This window comes from Lontra canadensis, unplaced genomic scaffold (assembly GCF_010015895.1).
Source record: "Lontra canadensis isolate GAN:19392208 unplaced genomic scaffold, GSC_riverotter_1.0 scaffold44, whole genome shotgun sequence".
Taxonomy (NCBI): Eukaryota; Metazoa; Chordata; class Mammalia; order Carnivora; family Mustelidae; genus Lontra; species Lontra canadensis.
The window spans coordinates 14,078,227-14,097,299 of NW_022631038.1; the positions used below are offsets into that span (position 1 = coordinate 14,078,227).

At 34.0% G+C, this 19,073-nt stretch overlaps 1 protein-coding gene across 8 annotated transcripts in view; it reads right to left on the bottom strand.

The window, feature by feature from the left end:
• The window catches only part of RELCH (RAB11 binding and LisH domain, coiled-coil and HEAT repeat containing), a 110,935-nt gene that overhangs the window by 72,682 nt on the left and 19,180 nt on the right, over positions 1–19,073 (bottom strand). For 7 of the 8 annotated variants that reach the window (XM_032872290.1, XM_032872289.1, XM_032872288.1 and 4 more), the window contains exons 2-9: positions 15,100–15,189; positions 7,145–7,216; positions 6,978–7,033; positions 6,764–6,877; positions 4,535–4,738; positions 4,342–4,433; positions 3,456–3,740; positions 351–426 (exon numbers count right to left, since the gene is read on the bottom strand). In XM_032872290.1, coding sequence (XP_032728181.1) covers positions 351–426; positions 3,456–3,740; positions 4,342–4,433; positions 4,535–4,738; positions 6,764–6,877; positions 6,978–7,033; positions 7,145–7,216; positions 15,100–15,189 — 989 coding nt within the window. The remainder of the gene's footprint in view (positions 1–350; positions 427–3,455; positions 3,741–4,341; positions 4,434–4,534; positions 4,739–6,763; positions 6,878–6,977; positions 7,034–7,144; positions 7,217–15,099; positions 15,190–19,073) is intronic. The other variant, XM_032872292.1, reaches the window with a different exon arrangement.

Below are 19,073 nucleotides of genomic sequence, written 5' to 3' on the forward strand. Positions count from 1 at the left end.
CACGCCTAATGAAATAATGGAGTGATCTAAAAATAACTGAAATATAAACAATATGTACACTTATACTGGTTTCCAAACTATACCCAAAAGAGGCATATTACCGTATGTCAGACATAACAAATTAAAAATAGACTACAAAAGGTCACTTTAATACTAAACCAAACTTTAATTGAAAGGCCAGAAGTGATCAACTACCTTTCTTAAAAGAAAGGAATTATTTCTTAGAGCATTATTTAAAAAAATAGATGTTTATTTGAAATGGAGTCTTATCACAGCTGCTTTTGGATGAGATACTGAGAAGAAAAACCAAATATTTTAAGACAGTTCCAAGAATATATGATATAATTTACCTCTGATCCTAAGCGACTATCTGCTGACATTCGACAAAAAGAGAGTAGAGCTTGGTGGAAAGCAGGAGACAATTTCCTAGAAGAAAAATTGGATGAAAAGGGGACAATACCAAACAGTTACCCCTGGCATGTAGGAGAAGGTAAGTCGCGTGTTTTAACTCCAAAACCTGCATTAATACTGCCCCACAAATGCTAACTGGATTTTTCAACCAACAATGACTTGGAGGATACTTCCCTAGAGAATTACAGAGGGGAAAAAAATTAGCAATAACTGATTTTTAAAATGTTTGATGTTATATGAACAAACAGCCATAAACGTCAACAGATCAAACCTGAAATGTAGAACAGGTCAATGATTACAGAAAGTATTTGCAAAATCTGAAACGAGGACTTTTTTCTCCCTGATTCTCTCTGGTTCCAGAAAAGTAAACAGTGGATACAAAGGTGCTGGCAGGAATTAGTTTTGCAGACCTCTCTAATGATAATGATAAACCTTAATATTATAAGCCCACATAAAGAGGTAAAAATCAGAGATAAATGAAGCAGAGACTCAGTCAACCTTCACAGTATATTGTATTTTTTGTAATTGAAAATATTAACTTTTTAATGTTTAAAAAATGAGTTTAAAACATTCGTATCTCCAAAACGACACTAGTTTCTATGTAGTAGTATTCATAAAAATATGAATAAGTTGTGCTGTATGTGTTCAATCCACAAAGAAAAGGTCTAACCCTAAAAGTTACAAAACAGAGGTCATTTAGTATACACACTACAAAGTGATCAGTAATTTCTATGATCATAGAGAGTAATGTACCAAAGCTTAAGTCTATCTGCTCATCCATGTTCCTTCTCCCATATTCTTTCAGTGGAACAGCCATGATCCATCTAATCAACCAACCCAGAAACCACAAATCAGCCTTTATCTTTCCCTTTCATTTAACCCCAAATTCAATCAAGCTTTTACCTTCTAACTATCTAACATTCTATTTACTTCTTTCTAACGCAAGTCAGGCCTCAATCATTGCTTACCCGGATTCTTCTAAGAGATGCCCTATTAGTCTCCTTTCCTCTCATCTTGCTACCCTCCAACACCTCTACCTTAGAGGACTCTTTCTAAAACTTAGATACATACCATCATGTCCCAGCTCTCTAAAATGAGTTAACATGGCTTATATGACTTAGTCTTTGCTTAAAGCTTACTAAATTCTTCTTAGTTCCCCAAAATGTGTGGTATTCTCGTAGTCCATGCTATCCTTTCTTTTCTTTTTTCTTTTTTTAAAGATTTTATTTATTTATTTGACAGAGATCACAAGTAGGCAGAGAGGCAGGCAGAGAGAGGAGGAAGCAGGCTTCCCGCTGAGCGGAGAGCCCAATGCAGGGCTCGATCCCAGGACCCTGGGATCATGACCTGAGCCAAAGGCAGAGGATTAACCCACTCAGTCACCCAGGCGCCCCCCATGCTATCCTTTCTTGATGAGAACACTCTTCCTCCTACATCTTTATTTGGTTAACTTCTATTTAGTTGTCAGGCCTCAGGTTAGACACTTCTTCCCTGAAAACTTCCCTGTTCTGATGACTAGGTTAGGTGTCCTGACTGTGTGTCCCTAAAGAAAGCTGAACTTCTCTTATATTACTATTTTTCATACTTTTATTAAGATTGTCTGATTGTTGGCTCTCTCATACTATGTTTGTTACCACATGTTTTGCCTTCCATTATATTCCTTGTTAACACTGCCTAGCACATAGTTAAGAGCTAAAAAATTAGTTGAACATATTTAATAACCATCTTTCTCCAGAAAGTGGCTTTGTATATCAAAAGAGATATACGGAGGTACTCCTAAACACTAAAGAACTACTACAAATGCCATGATTGCTAAGTATTGTAACATAGATTTTTTACTCTATCTTACCCAGACTAGCAAAAATACATCTTGAAGACTGGGTCATATGTACTTCAACTTTGTAACCTCTCTAATACCTAAAGAAAAATGTGGCTTAGTAGGTATACAAAAAGTTGTGGTTCATCAGTGGAAAGATTTGTTTAAAAAAAAAAAAACTTCTTACCAATAGTGAGTACCTCTAAATCTAAAAGAAATCAGACGTACTTTCCAAAATCTCCCAACACTAGGTGTGCCACCTGTCTGTTTAATACGAGGAGGAAGCATGACTTGTGGCTCAGAATCGCACCATAGGATATTTGTGAAGATGAAATAAGTTAGGATACAGAAAGAATTTAGAACTGTGCTTAGAATATAAGAAAAGAGCAGAGTAAATATTCCTTTCTAAAATGATTTTTTCACATTACAACCTAAAATATTTTAAAATTATATTTTGTCTCCTCCATTAGAAAACCTGATCGTAATTTAGATAACGTAATTTTGATAACCACCATTATCTCATCTGATTTCAATTACTGAGACCCATAAAAATTAAGTAAATGAATTAAGAGAAGACTAATGATATAGTATTAGTAATTGAAGCAGACACAGGAAAAAGGACTAGGAGCAGAAATAACTGCCCTGTTTACACTGGTAACTATGCAGTATCAAAACCTTCTACTGAGTCTGTTAATGACTGAACAGAGAAAAGGTAAAAATCACTGGCTACAGGGGCGCCTGGGTGGCTCAGCTGGTTCAGTGTCGACTCTTGGTTTCGGATCAGGTTGTGACTTCGGGATTGTGAGATGGAGCCCTGTACTCGCTCTGTGCTTAGCAGGGAGTCTGCTTCATATTCTCGCTCCTCTTCCTCTGCCCCTCCCGCTTGTATACACGTGCATGCTCTCTTTCCCTCTCTCAAATAAATAATTAAATCTTAAAAAAAAAGTCACTGGATGAGTTCATAGCACATAGAACATACATATTATTTTGTGGGTTTAAGTACTCTGCTAAGATAGAAGATACCCCACTTATGTTTTAAGCCTCTTTAATGTAACTGAACTTAGCAATTACTTTGTGATGTTTTTGAGACATGTATCTTGTGTTGAGTTCATCCCAAATGTAAAAATTCATACATCTGACCTGCAAAACAAGAAATGAAGCTCTTCTAGTTTCGCAAGGTATTAAAATAACTGAAAGATACATTTCCAAACATACGTTGCATACTAACCTATTAGGTTTATCAAAATGGACTGTGTTTTTACTTGATGGAGAAGAAGATGGCATTTCTTCTTTTTCTCTCCTGGGGACAGAATTTGGGAAATTCTCCTTAGGAATAGTGGAATCAACTTCATCTGACTTTGAAAGATGGATATCTTTGTCTTTTTGCTTGTCTGAGCTACTTATAACTGGATTCTGTCCACTGTCTTCAGAGTCTTTATGATCCAAAGAAGGTTGAACAGAGTCACAAACTACTGGGATAGCAAAGTGTTCATTTTTGAGGAAGTCCATTTCACTGTAGAAAGAAAGAGAAATTATCAGAGAACAACTATATTCTTAAAACTTTGGAAATAGCATAAACCTCATACTAGGTTTCATGCATTAAGAAGTATAACATATTGACAGAAAATTGTTCAGCAACTGATTAAGCTTTTCTGTACTTTATAAAGGAATGCTTCATATACCTAAAAGTATAACTACAAACTCTTTATCAATGAAGCATAAAAATGGCCTTATAAACTCTGTTTTGAATTGGCATTTAACTTTCCTTTCTGTATTTGCAAAATAGGAATAATTCTATCTAACCCACAGGATTATAATAAGAATTAAATGAAATAATCAGTGGGAAATATTTACAACATTAGTGTGAAGAAGTTATTTTATTAATGCTGACACAACCATGGGGAACCAATTACATGATTACTACAATGACTTAATAACATTTTTTGGGGAAAAGAGCATATTAAATATTTAAAACAAATATAAGGCTTTCTTTAGAAGTATCAGAATATGAAAAATTATGTCTTACAACTGAAATATTATATATTTATATAATCTGTCAATTTTTAAAAAAACTTTAAGAGGTTTTTTTTAAGAAATGATGATTAAGTACTAACCTTTCAAGTCTTCTGATTTGCTCCATCAAAGACCATTTCTCACTATTTAATAAACTAATTTTATCTTCTAATTTCTGTACTAGCAAGGAGTTCTAAAATCAAAATAAGAGAAAAACAGAAACTCAAGATCTCGTAGCATGCTTTTACACAATTTAAATACTTTTTGTGGACTTGACTAGTTAATGCTGCTCACCTCTACAGTCTGAGGAGTTTCAAGGCTTGTAGGAAGGCTGCCTAAAACTGGTGTAAGAGCCTCTAATTCATCTTCTTCTACACCACTGGCCACATCCACAAGATCTTTCCCAGTGACTTGATGATTTCCAAAATCTCGGTAGAGTTGCAGTAAGTCTGGAGGTTTTGGAATGTTTAATCCTACATCATCCCAGAGTTCAAAATCCTAAAAGATAAATAATAATAATAATAATATTAAACAAAACTTGAAGAAATTTTACCCTGCATTTTTGAGATTCATTTTATTCCTTATAGCAAATATCTTGAGAACCCAACACAATCATAGATTTGTTGTAATGTCAAAGTGTATGTTCCAAGTGTGAAAACATCATTGTTAAACTTACAACTTCCACTGTCTAATATTATTCTTGTAACTTTCTTGATATTCTAGGTAAACAGGTTTAACTGTTTTAGATGTCAAAATGTTGCACATTTAATCTTGTTATTAAATCTCTCAAAAATGTAAACTCTTAACTTTCAAGATTGTGTTAATTTTCAAGCTTGTAAAATATACTTAAATATCTGCATGAAGTCATACAACATGTCTATATTAAGAAAAATCTTAGTTTGTAAGTTGTACCCATTATTTAAAAGTAAAATAATTGACAGCATTAATATTTTGTTCCTTCTTTCTTTATTATTCTAACCTATCTATATTTAGTGTGATCTCTGGTGGGTAAGCAAGCAATTTAATTTGCTTGCCTTCTTGCTATAGCTGTTTGAATCTAATTTACATTATTAAAAATGCTTCTGACAATTTTCAGAATCCAAATAGCTGTTCTTCAATTTGTAGTATATAAAACATTTTCTTGAATTCAGTCTAATACAATTTTATTACTAAAGTTCAAAAAGGCATAGCACCTCAAGCACTCTATGAGCAAAGATTTTTTGAAGAGCTTTATAAAATTCCAGATTAATCACAGTAATTAATTTATGCAAATATACTGTCTACCATTCTCTCTCTAATACATCAAAATAAAGTATTAATTTGATATCTTGCAACTTATTTATTTATAATTTATTTGGGAAGTCCACTTTGAGAAACTATGGCATATTCATTTGAATGTTCTAAATGTGACCTTTGTATTCCTTTGAAGCTTTATTTGAATAAGGAAAATAGCCATTATTGAGGCTTAAGTCTGAGGCAAATATAAGGGAGCTATTAAAAGCAGGGGCTTTGGAGAAATCGGACCTAAGGTGAAATTCATATTTGCTCTGTTTATCATTGCTATAAATTAATTTGAAACTTAAACAGGCCATCTGTAAAACAGATATAATACTCACCTCTTAGGGTTTTTGTAAGGATAAAATGTCTATTAAGATCTTAACACAGTGCTTGGCCTACAATAAGAACTGAACAAATTTAAGCTTTTAAAAACAGTTATTAAATGACTACTACACATATTATTCAAATGTCCATTTATCCATCTATATTCATCAAACATTTATTAGCTAGCTACCATGTGCTTAGAAAAAAGAATATATACTGTCTCCACTCAGGGGCTTTCACAATTCCAGAGTGAGGACATAAATAGGTATACTTTTTAGTATTATAGATATTATAATTAAAGAGCTGTGAAGAATTCAGAGAAAGGAATCAGTTTCTGTACTGAGGTAGAAGGAAAGGTAATGACCTGTGTACTCTCTTGGAAAAGGCTTAGGTATTTACAAGGCACATGGCAATGAAAGGATAAGGGAACTAATTATTTCAGAGACAAGGATAAGAATGAACAAAAGCATAAAACCCTGAAGGAACCAGATATGTTGAGGGGATGCGAGCCCTTCTGTTTGGCAAGATTATAATGAATAAGCAAAAGATAACACTGGAGAGGCAGGTAGAGGATAAGCTAAAAACAAAGTTGAGAGTGCTTATAAATTCAGAATTGATAAGGAAGGAGTTAAAGCAGTAGGTAGGAGAGATGACTGACATGAGAATGGGGAGATTCAGAAGGCAGAGATACAGATGTAGCGGAAGTAAGACAGCGACATAGTTGAGTGTGGCAATGGGAGCATAGCCAAAAAATACCAGACTGTGTGGGCAGAGAAGTGTCTGGTAACTAGCGTTATAGAATTTTACCGTATGTATGACTTAAAAAATTAAAGAAACTAGATGAAAGAGAAAATAAATACACTATAAGTTAATAAGGAAACAAATCACTGTAAAAAAAAAAAAAAACAAAAACAATTGTACCTGATCATCATTTTCATCTGAAAAGGTTATTGATGTAAGCTTGTAGTTATTCTTCAATAAAAATTCATTGACTAAGAAGTTTAGAGCTCTCTTTTCAAGAGGTTTGATTGGTTCCTACAGGCAAAAAGAAGATACAATATTATAAGTTTCCTTTCTTCAATACTTGCACTACCATTTTATGTGGAAGATACTTTTAGGTCTGTCATTCACCCACCTGAATTTCAGGACTGGATTTGTAATTTTTTCGTTCCTGTAAAGGAACTTCGTGTTCTGGTGGAAGAAAATATAAATAACACTTTACTATTTTACATCTGAAAATATCTCAGCTACTTCTACATTGTCAAAGTAGAAAAAGTCTCAAAAAAGTTTTATGTACACCACCTGCAGCCTTTGTCAGGTTGGCTCGGAGGGCCTGAATGGTCTCCTTGGCTTTCCGTAGTTCAAACTCCAGGACTGGACAGGGATTTGGAATAAACACACACAGGCATCCAACCAAGAAAAGGGAAACAAAATTAAAAAATAAAAAGCAAGGATGGGTATGAAAAAAAAATACAATTTGTATTGAAAACAGAAAGCATGCAATCTTTATGAAATTTGTGAACGCATGCAGCAGAGTTGGTTTGCAAGCAAACTGGTGAATGTTTTCCATAGTTTTTGAATTCAGGGGACTGCTTATCAAACGTTCTAGCTGTCTGACAGGGAATAGCTCTATTTAAAAATAAAACCTATGGCATACTCTCATTTAGGTAAATAAAAATACTGGTAATCTGGGTGCTTGTACTTCACTCAGTGTAGGTAAGAAAATGCAATGGAATATTTTCAGGTGAAATAATTTTAGGGGAAAAGACAAAAATTTAGACCAAGTCCAAGCAAATATACCTAAAGAAGTCCTTAGTATTAAAAAAGAAAAAGGCATCTTTAAAAGCATTATCTAGAATAATGTTATATATCAATATACAGAAACATTAGTGACTATATCCCTTCATTAAGATGTTGAAGGAACATGGCTTAAATATTTAATAAATGTTGGGATGGCTAAAGTTTTTCTACAAAGTTATGCTATCTACAAATAAGCATAGATATGTTAAATACATATCTTTAAAAATGTTCCTATGGTTTTAGAGCTAAAGGGTTGAAACAGTTTGTTTTTTTCATTTCTATTTAAGACCATCCTAAAGTATATGTGTACAATTCTAAAAGTATAGTACCTAAGGATGCTATGTAAAATTAAATAGGACTTCAAAGTTTCTGGTAACTCTCCAAATAGGTGTCTCTTCGTGTTAAGAGACACTAACTAGTGAAACTCAAAGACTTCTCTTGTTACTGATAAGATAAACATGAATACTGAGGAAACATTTTTAAAAGCTCTTTAAAATGTTTCATTGCCAGCAAGATTTAACTAAATGTGTCTTAACTGGCAACTTTCTTTAAAATACATAATAAATATTGTTCTGAAGAAAAAGCAAGCTTAGCTGTGGGGAAAAAGGCCATTTCCATGAAGTAAAGCTCTGGGAAAATAAAGTAATCTTTGTCACAACTGGATATTAAACAAAATTATGGTATTTAAATAGTTCTGCATAAAAACTAGCAAATTAAAAAGTTTAAAGATGGCAATTTTTTTTCCTGATTGACTAATAAACAGAAAAAAGAAGATGGCAAATGAGATACTATCGGAGGCAACAAAGTTATAAAAATATATGGAAAAATTAGGATTCACTCAGTTTGCACATTTCCATTAAAACCTTAAGATGTAACTGAATCACATCTAGTACATGAAGGCCAATTATTTTGATGCACAGAAGCTCACTGCAGCAACATGAAGGCACAACGAAAAGTTAGAAGACATGTATGTTACTAGTTCTTTTTTGGTAGTTAGCAATGCTGATCTGCAAACATTTCTGTGCAACAAAGTTAAACATTTTCCCTAAAACACTTCTGGAAACAGAGTTTGTCTTTAAAGTCAGACTTGTACACATTCAGTGTGTAAGTAAAAAATAGGCTTACTTTCTTTTTTTAATTTCAAAGTTCTAAGTAATTGATTTGATCTAAAAATATTTAACGGTACCTTAGGTAAAATCAGTATATGTATTATGCTTTCAGTATCACTTACAATTTACTAAGACATATTACAGAACAATTGCAGATCAGAAATGCCTGCACCAGAATGATAGAAATATGAAAAAAATAAATTAAAAAAAAAAGGGTTAAAACACAAACTGTGAAAAACTCAAATTCAATTGGTGAAAAGTTTAGGTGACTAAGAGCAAAACACTGAATGATCAAGGCACAGAAAGCCAGAAAAACCCATGTCAGACGGCAAGAATTTATATTTTTATGCACATCTACAAATACATTGCCAAATGTCACTAAAAATTACTAACGCTTTGAAAAGATAGTGCTTATCAAAATGAATTCACTCTGCTGCATGTTTCTTAAAATACAATATAGACTGTAAAAGACAAAGGCATATCGTTGAAGCTATAAGCATATCTCTATAAAGGCACAGTATGATCAAGTAATTACAATTACATGAGAAAGTTTCACAAGAAAGGTCTGAACAGCTATATTCACATATATATGAATTTGTCTCTTCTTTATTAAAAATATTGTATTAAAGCTCAAAATTAATTATCCTATAAAGAGATGCATTGTACCAAACAATCTCCAAGTATTTTTCAAATATTTTAATTCTCATAAAAATGTTTAAAAACAAAATAAAATGTAAAAAACAAAAAACAACAACAACAAAAAACTGTAGGAACCAACTACCTACCTGCTCACTCCACTATCTCAATCCTCTACTACTAGTCTAACCCTATTGACAGCAATTTTATTGGAATTAAACTAATAACTGCAAAGATGTAGGTATATTCTAATATTACATATTATAGTCTTACCAAAATAATTAATGAATTTCAGTATAAGCATCTCTAGATTAGTTGAAATTACTATCTTCCAACAGTGGGTGGAAAACTAGTATTCTGTTAGAGGTACCTGAGTGTTTAAAGATCATGTTCTCATGACTTTACATGAAAGGTAAAATGTTAAATTTTAAAGCAGAAAAAAAAAAAATAGCAATTCCGTGTGCCCCAATCAATATATCACTATATTATCTTGAAATATTTGCTAGTCTTTGATCATCTTGGCATGAAACTCAAAACGTTATTTTGGAAAAATTTTTCCATGACTCGGACATGACAAGAGTCAAGTACTTTCTCATTCCCAATCCTGTTCACTGCTGAAGAGTTCAAATCAACAAGGCTGAGTCAAGGTCCTTCCCATAGTAGACATGAAACCATCTTCTTTCCAGTCAGAATTTCCCGGATTTTTCTTTCTTTCTTTTTTTTTTTTTTTTACTATAAAGTGATTTGACTTCATAATAAAATACCACTTCCCCACTTTAAAATATTTATTTTATAATCCCAGGAATGGTTCTAAGAAATAGGAAAATTATTTTAAGATCTCGAGTTTGAATAGAAATCTATTCCTAAAAATGATACAACAATCCTAAGAGAGTACCATTACCTCCCTTCCTGGGTTTAGAGAATTCTTGCCTCTTAGAGACTTCAGAAAGGAATAGTACTGTTAGGCCTCTTAGTAGATAGTGAAAAATAAATGAATGGAAGCAAGAAGCAATCTTTGTAGCTTACAGATATTTAGTTTTCTATATTCATCTTCATCCGGGGAAAAATCCTCTTCCCCGAATCTTACAGATTCCTCTATCACTCATCTCAAAGCTGGTGTTTTTCAGAGTACCATCTTTGCCCATTTCTTACCCTACATATCCCAACGGGATGATATCCAGTCTTATGGTTTTAACTTTGACAAGTACGCTGAAGATTCAAAAATCGTTAAACCTTTTCCTGAAGATACAGACCTATCTAATTATATCTAGGACACGCCCATCTGAATGTCTCATAAGTTTTGAATTTGATCTATCCATATGAATTTCATCATCTTCCTCTCATATTTGTTCTCCTTCTTCCGCCTGCAGCCTCTCTCCATTAATGGCACCACTATCAATGCAGATACCCAAACAGGAAACCTGGAATTACTCTTCACTTATCCCTTGTGCTTATTCAGTCCACATTAATCAAATATCCAAGCCATATTAATTCCAACCCTTGAGTAACCCCCTCCTAAAAAACCATTCATCTCAACTGTCTCTGCAATTTTCCTAGTTCAGACCTTTATGACTTATCACATAAACTGTAACACCCTTCAGTCACATTAAAAGCTTGTTACCTTTAAAGCCTTGCTTGAGCATCTACTTCATTAAAATCATGAAGACTTAAGTAAGGCTCAAAATAAGAAAAACAAAAAGTACTATTAATAGGAAGTATAAATATCTGTACTAGGGGAGAAATACATCAGGAAACAAATAGGTTTCTTTAATCTGGTAAATCTGTATATGTATATTGCAGGCCAATAGCTGACAGATCAGAGGACTATTGATGCTGCTTCTAAATCAGCAAATAGGCCAGGTTATTCCCAGGCACAAACCTGAAAGTCATTTTAGAATGTCTACTAGATTATGTAAGGTTTACAGAGGTTTCAAATGTCTATTTGGTTCATTATTATTAACAGAACAGCTTAATACCTTGAGTATTCAATAAGCACTCAACAAATATTAGTTGAGTAAATGGATATTCAGAGACTCTGATGTTAAAAGACAGATCATATGAAACGGAGACAGGGTTATAGGTGGTCCCAAACTTAACAAGGCCCTTACCACCATTTCTAAAGTACTGAACATTTATTTATATTACAGATATAGACATTTTTCAGGACAAATTCCTTGAGAGTGGAAACTTTATTTCATGTTTCTATATCTAGTACCTAACACATAGCAGATGCTCGGAATGTCTAAAATAAATTTTCAAATGGCAATCCCAATATTTAGAATGTGCATGTCCCTTGCTATCTTTAAGAAAACTTGAAAATTTAAGAGGTGCACTGTACACACAAAGTAACACTAGATTTCTTTAATAACATACAGAAAGCTCAGTTAGGTTAGGCTCAGTTTGGTCGGGTGTCTACCACTTTTTAAATAATTTTTATGTGAAAATATACACTTCTAAATTTAGAAACAGAAAATACTTAAACTGAAAAACTTTTTAAAAATTTACTTCTTTTAAAAGAAAATGGCTATGCTGAAATAGTCTTGTATGGGAAAGACATAATTTGGCTATCCACCCACAGGAATGTACAGATGGGTGGAAACCATGGCCTGGTACTAAAAGATATATTGTAGACTATGAAATAAGAACTTATGTGTCCACATACTAATCCCTTATCATTTGGAGGCTACCGGGCAAATTGGTCAATCGTGGTGAGCCTCAGTGTCCTGATCTATAAAATAAGGATATCATGACCTATTCTTCAGAACTGTGAACAAGAATAAAAAATAAAATATTGTATACAAACCACCCCACCATAGTGCCTGACACAGAGCAGATGCTCAATAAACATTAGTTCATTCAGAGATGTCTTCCTCTTTGAAGGAAAACTTATGTAGAATTGATAAAAGAAGCTGATTTTTAATTTAGGAAAAAGATGGTAAGAATGATGCTGAAAAAAAAAACATATAGTATCTTAAACAGCAGCCCCTGAATAAAGGTTGGACCAGACCCTACATTTACATGGTGGGACAATGGACTCAATCAATACCTGTCTTATCTATAATCTCCCTCTGCCCAAGACAGGTAAAGAAAGATTTAATAAAGAAATTTCTAGGGGTGGTTGGGTTATGGACATTGGGGAGGGTATGTGATACGGTGAGTACTATGAAGTGTGTAAGCCTGACGATTTACAGACCTGTACCCCTTGGGCAAATAATACATTATATGTTAATAAAAATAATAATAATTAAAAAAAAAGAAATTTCTGTTCTTTCCTAGTGAGGTTTACATGCGATCCAATCACAGATGACAGGATCTTTTCTGGATTACTGGTTCTTTAGATAAGCTTTTAAGTTACTACCAATGGTTAGTGAAGAGCCACAAATCTTTTTAGAAAGTTTCATTCATATATCACACATTTGATTCAATTACAGCTTATCATAAAGAATGCTACAAGTCTGAAAGTAATTCTCTTATAGTAACATATGTTTTCCTTCCCTTTTCCAATTAAGATAAAAGGTTTATTTATATATAGCACTGTATAATAATCAAAAATTACTTTAGCTCCCCAAACCTAGAGATAGAGTATAAGCTTTAGATTACAAATACAAGGTTAAAACCACCATGTATTTATAACATTTCATTCTTAGTTATGCTTGGTTATAACATCTTGCTTTTACATCAATAATGTTTCCCCTAATTAGAAACACTAAAACACCTAAATAACAAGAATAATGAACCTCTTAAATCTGACTAAATCTTAAAATTTAGGTTTTCAAATGGAAATTAAAGGAAAAAATAATTATGTGATCTATTTTTGGGTAGAACTTACTTGCTAATTATATAACCATTTGAACAGTAATACAAATATACAAAACCAGATATATTTGGTTAGTCTAAGAAACTACCGTGTATTTAATATTTAACATATAACATAAAATATCTTATATCTAACATATATGACAAAATTATATAACATAATGTGACTTAACAAAGGATAAAATAAGTAGGATAAATTAGTCCTAAAGTTATACAAATGATTTCCATTTGATTTGTTAATTTTTAGATAAAACTGATGTGATTTACTGTTTTGATATAAGTCAGTAAATAATGCTTCTGACTAAATCATGATTTAATATTGGGAGCCACATTAAACTCTTCCAATGATTTCCCATTCAACTGACACCACTACTATTTACACTATTGAATCCTCTCTTCTGCTGAAACAGTTACATTATTTTTTTCCTAACTAATAAAATACCATCTGAGATTTATTATATGTGCTGCTGAAGCAAGCACCCAACTGAGATTTAAAATTATTCTAATATTTCTATTCTTGGATAATGAGTGAAAGTCATATATTGAAATGTCATTTTTAACCCGGTTAAACCTCATCCTTCCTGCTGTGACATACTATATGGCATAGTCAGTTGCGGACTCTGTTGCTGGGCTATCTGAATTTGAATCTAAATTCTAGCCTTGCCACTAAAGCCTTAAATAATCCTTCTGAGTGTTTCAGTCTCCTGGGGTGGAGAGGATGATGACAACTCTTTAAGTCAATGATTTAATACACATTTAGAACGGTGATTAGAATAGAGCAAGTGCTACACAAAAATTAGTACTCACTTTTATTCATAATGACCACGACAGGAAAACATTTGGTAGACTGTAACAAACTTGTTCCAGTAAATGGAAGAAAAATTCATGGTCAAGAAAGTAATCCACATTATGGGTACTTCCTGATAATCATATTGCCCCCATGGGTCCCATCTGTCCCATGTGGCATCCTTCCTCCTCCAGGAATGCCACCATTCTTGTGGAGATCAAACTACCTAACTGATGTCTGTCTGCTTTCCCCATCTAAGAGCCAATATCCTATGAAAACTACAATTCCTGCAAAGCACTCAAGAATGTCTTCAATGACAGAGAGCCACAGCTTTGAAGCACCTCACAGGTACCAAACATTTGACACTAAAGGAGCCAGGGCTGCTACCCTGATAATTTCCAGGGTGTACCCCGACCAGAATCTATGTGGCTTCATTAGATGTAGGCAGAGCAGGTGGGAAGGTAGAAAGGCGAGGAGAGAAGGAGATTGGTATGAGTAACCAAGCATTTAGAAAGAATGTTGGTCTTCTTATTGGAATAAACGAGGTCCTGGAGGCCCCTGTTATACCAAGTATTAACCCTTTATTTTTGGCTTACAGGAAAGTTAAGGGAAATTTTTAGAGAGATGCTGTAATGGCTAGGGAGCACCCAGACATCTCAAGACAAAGCTTTATTCACCAGCCAACACAGAAGTATTTCAACCCATTTTTACAATCAGTAGAGTTGTGTTGATATACAACACCTAAATATCAGCCCTAGTTTGGAAGATCAAAGGAGCGAGGAAGACAAGGTCCAACTAACTTTGTACTGAACTCTAGCTAATTTAAACCTGCTTTACACCAGTTAGAGAACTACATGGTTGTAAACTGTTGGTCACAAGCAGAACTCAGCAAATTTTAGGTATGCATAACCAGAAACTCACAGCACAACTATAAGAAGAAGCTGAGGGTTCAGATGTTCCCTGTAGCCAATAAATTAGTAACATAATTTTGTGTAGTAACTACATAATTATATTCACATACCAAATCGTAGAAGGAAGAAATTCCTCAAGTCACTTTATTATTTCTTGAATGTCAAAGAATCCAAATCTGTCTTTACAATGTTACTCACCTGCCACTCTCTCATCTGCTTCCCTGTTACCGTCATCTGAGTATCTTGCAAAGTCTAAAGAATCAAGAGTACTGATGCTTCCAGCTCGATCTGTAATAATGAGAAAAATAACAAAAACTTACTTTTAATTGTCAAGATAAAACATTGGAAATCATTTACCTATGATTATTTTCAGCTTATAAAACTATGATTCTAAATTCTACTAAAACAATAAACTAAGGTAGAAATGCTCAAATCAACTAAGCTACCTTAAAACAACTCAAGTTTCTCTGCCTAAATCTCTGGCTAACTCCTGAACAATGCACACACAGGGTAGACTGAAACCAGTCCAGCTAAAGACGAAAAAACCCCAAACAAATAAACAAACAAACAAACAAAATCAACCTGAAATGAAATTTGAGCTATTGTATGAGAGTTTGCAGACTGAATTCAAGAAAAAGTTTATGAAAAAACACAACACTGTTTGAAAAAATAGAACAGAATCCCATCTCCACAGCATAACACATATTTGTCCACCATACAGTCCAAACTACTTGATACACAAGAACCAATAAAATGTGACTCAGTGTCAAGACTAAACACAATCAATAGGGACCAACTCGAAGATAATCTAGATGTTGGAATTAGCAGACAAGTTTTTAAAATAACTACTAGGGGCGCCTGGGTGTCTCAGTGGGTTAAGCCTCTGCCTTTAGCCCAGGTCATGATCTCAGGGTCCTGGGATCGAGCCCTGCATCGGGCTCTCTGATCAGCAAGGAGCCTGGTTCTCCCTCTCTCTGCCTGCCTCTCTGCCTACTTGTGATCTCTCTCTCTCTGTCAAATAAATAAATAAATAAAATCTTTAAAAATAAATAAGTAACAAAATAAATAAAACAACTACTAAAACTGTGCTTAGTAAACTAAGATTTTAAAATAACTACTAAGGGGTGCCTGGGTGGCTCAGTGATTAAGCATCTGCCTTCAGCTTGGGTTATGATCCTGGGGTCCTGGGATCCAGTCCTGTGTCTGGCTCCCTGATTGATAGAGAGCCTCCTTCTTCCTCTCCTACTTTCTCTCTCTCTCTCTCTCTCTCTTCCTTCCTCCCTCTCTCTGTGAAATAAATAAAATCTTTAAAAACAAAATAAAATTAAAAAACTACTAAAACTATGCTCAGTAAAGGAATATATGCACACAATGAAAGAAGAAAACCTTAGCGTAAAAATAGACTACAAAAATACTAATGGAAACTAAAAGAGAAAGTTATCTGAAATTTAAAATTCTCGAAACAGTTTAAAAACAAAATGGAAGTAACTGAGGAAGGAGTCAGTGACTTTCAAGAGAGATTAATAGAAATTATCCTAACTCAAGAACAGAGAGAAAAAAAGATTGAAAAAAAAATTAAAAGAGCCTCATGAACAGACAGAACAATAGCAAATGATCTGACATATGTGAAATCAGAGTCAACAATAGGTAAGACAAGAGATGAGACAGATACAAATTCAAGAGGCTCAAAGAACACCAATAAAGATAACGAGAACAGAAATTTAGGCACATAATCAAATTGCTAAAGATCAAAAATGAAAAGAAAATATTAAAAGCAGCCAGAGAAAAACAATATTTTACATATGGGGGACAGTGATTTGAATGACCGGTGATTTCTCATAAAAACTTCATGAAACCAAAGGCATCCAGATTGGAAAGAAAGAAGTAAAACTATTTCTATTTTAAATATTAAAAAACTAAGGAACCTACTAAAAGATAAACAGACCTAAGAAATAAGTTTATCAAAGCTGAAGAACACTGGGGTGCCTGGGTGGCTCAAGTGGGTTAAAGCCTCTGCCATCGGCTCAGGTTATGACCCCAGAGTCCTGGGATCAAGCCTGGCATCGGGCTCTCTGCTCAGAAGGGACCCTGCTTCCTGCTCTCTCTCTGCCTGCCTCTCTGCCTACTCGTGATCTCTGCCAAATAAATCAATAAAATCTTTTTTTTTTTTTAAAGCCGCAGAACACAAGATCAGCACATAAAATTCAAATTTTTATACACTAGCAATGAACAATCCTAAGGCAAATTTTTAAAAAAAATTTGATTTCTAATAACACCCAAAAGAATAAAATACTTAAGAAAGACACCCCCATGGGGTGCCTGGGTGTCTCAGTGGGTTAAGCCTCTGCCTTCGGCCCAGGTCATGATCTCAGGGTCCTGGGATAGAGCCCCCCCATCAGGCTCTCTGCTCAGCAGGGAGCCTACTTCCCCTCCCACCTCTGCCTGCCTCTCTGCCTGCCTCTCTGCCTGCCTCTCTGCCTACTTGTGATCCCTTCTATCAAATAAATAAATAAAATCTTAAAAAAAAAAGGAAGACACCCCAAGCTTATAGATGAGAATATCCATGCTAAGACAATAAAAATCCATAATACACAGATTCAATGGAAACCCTGCAATCCCTATTTAAAAAAAAAAAAAAAAAAAAATCCCTGCTGACTTTTCCCCACTTCTTTGAGAATACTGAGAAACTGATCCTAAAACATGGACATGAAAAAGTCTCAGAAAAGTCAATTTTTTTAAGTTTATTTATTTAAGTAATCTCTATATCCAATGTGGGTTCGAACTCATGACCCCACGACCAAGAGCCACATGCTCTTCTGACTGAGAAAGGCTCTTTTGGCTTTCCCAAAGCCAAAGTAATCTTGAAAAAAGGACCAGAAGGATGATACTTCTTGATTTTAGACTTAAACAGCATTTTTCAACAAATGGTATTGAGATAAGCAGATATCCACATGCCAAAGAAGGCAAGTGGATCATTATTATATACTGTAAGTGAAAAGGAAAAATGGATCACAGACCTAAATATAATAGTGAACACTATAAAACTTTAGTAGGAAATGTGGAGGGAAATTTTTGTGGCCTTGTCTTCGGCAATGATTTCTCAGATATAACACAAAAGCATAAGCAACGTGATAGGCAGAAAAATTCTAATCCCTTATTATCTGTGACTATGTTATCTTACATAGATGGAACTAAGATTGCTAATCAGCTGATCTTAAAATAAAGAGATTATCTTGGATTATTCAGGTTGGGCCAAGGTAATAGCAAAGGTCTTTAAAAGTGGAAAAGGGCCATAAGCCAAGGAATATAGGCAGCCTCGAGAAGCTATTTTAAAGATTTTATTTATTCATTTGACAGAGATCACGAGTAGGCAAAGATGCAGGCAGAGAGCCTTATGCGGGGCTAGATCCCAGGACCCTGGGACCATGACCTGAGCTGAAGGTGGAGGCTTTAACCCACTGAACCACCCAAGCACCCCTAGAAGCTATTTTAAAAGGCTTCCCCTAGAACCTCCTGAAAAAACACAGGCCTGCCAACACTTTAACTTCAGCCCATTTAGGCTATCACAAAACCCATTTTGGATTTCTGAACTACAGAACTGCGAGATAATAAATAATAAAAATAATAAGTCTGTGTTGTTCTAAGATACCACATTTGTTTTTTTTTTTTTAGCAGCCATAGGAAACTAATACAAGTGATAAACAAATGAACTGATAAACTGGATTTCATCAAAATGAAAAACATTTGTGCTTTAATGGATAAAGAAGAGGTGATATGTATCTATATATGTCATATGGATATATGTATATCATATATAATCATATATATATGTATGTATGACGGAATATTATTCAACAATAAAGAATGAAATCTTGCCATTTGTAACAACATGGATAGATCTAGAGACTATAATGTTAAATGAAATAAGCCAGAGAAAGACAAATACCATATGATTTCACTCATATGTGGAACAAATGAACAAAGGAAAAAAAAAAAGAGAGAGACAAACCAAAAAACTCTTTCATTACAGACACCAGACAGTTATCAGAGGGGAGGTAGGTGGTGGGATAAATGAAGTAGGTGAAAGGGATTAAGTGTATACTTATCTTGTTGAGCAGTGAGTAATATGTGGAAGTAATGAATCATTATATTGTACACCTGACACTAATAGA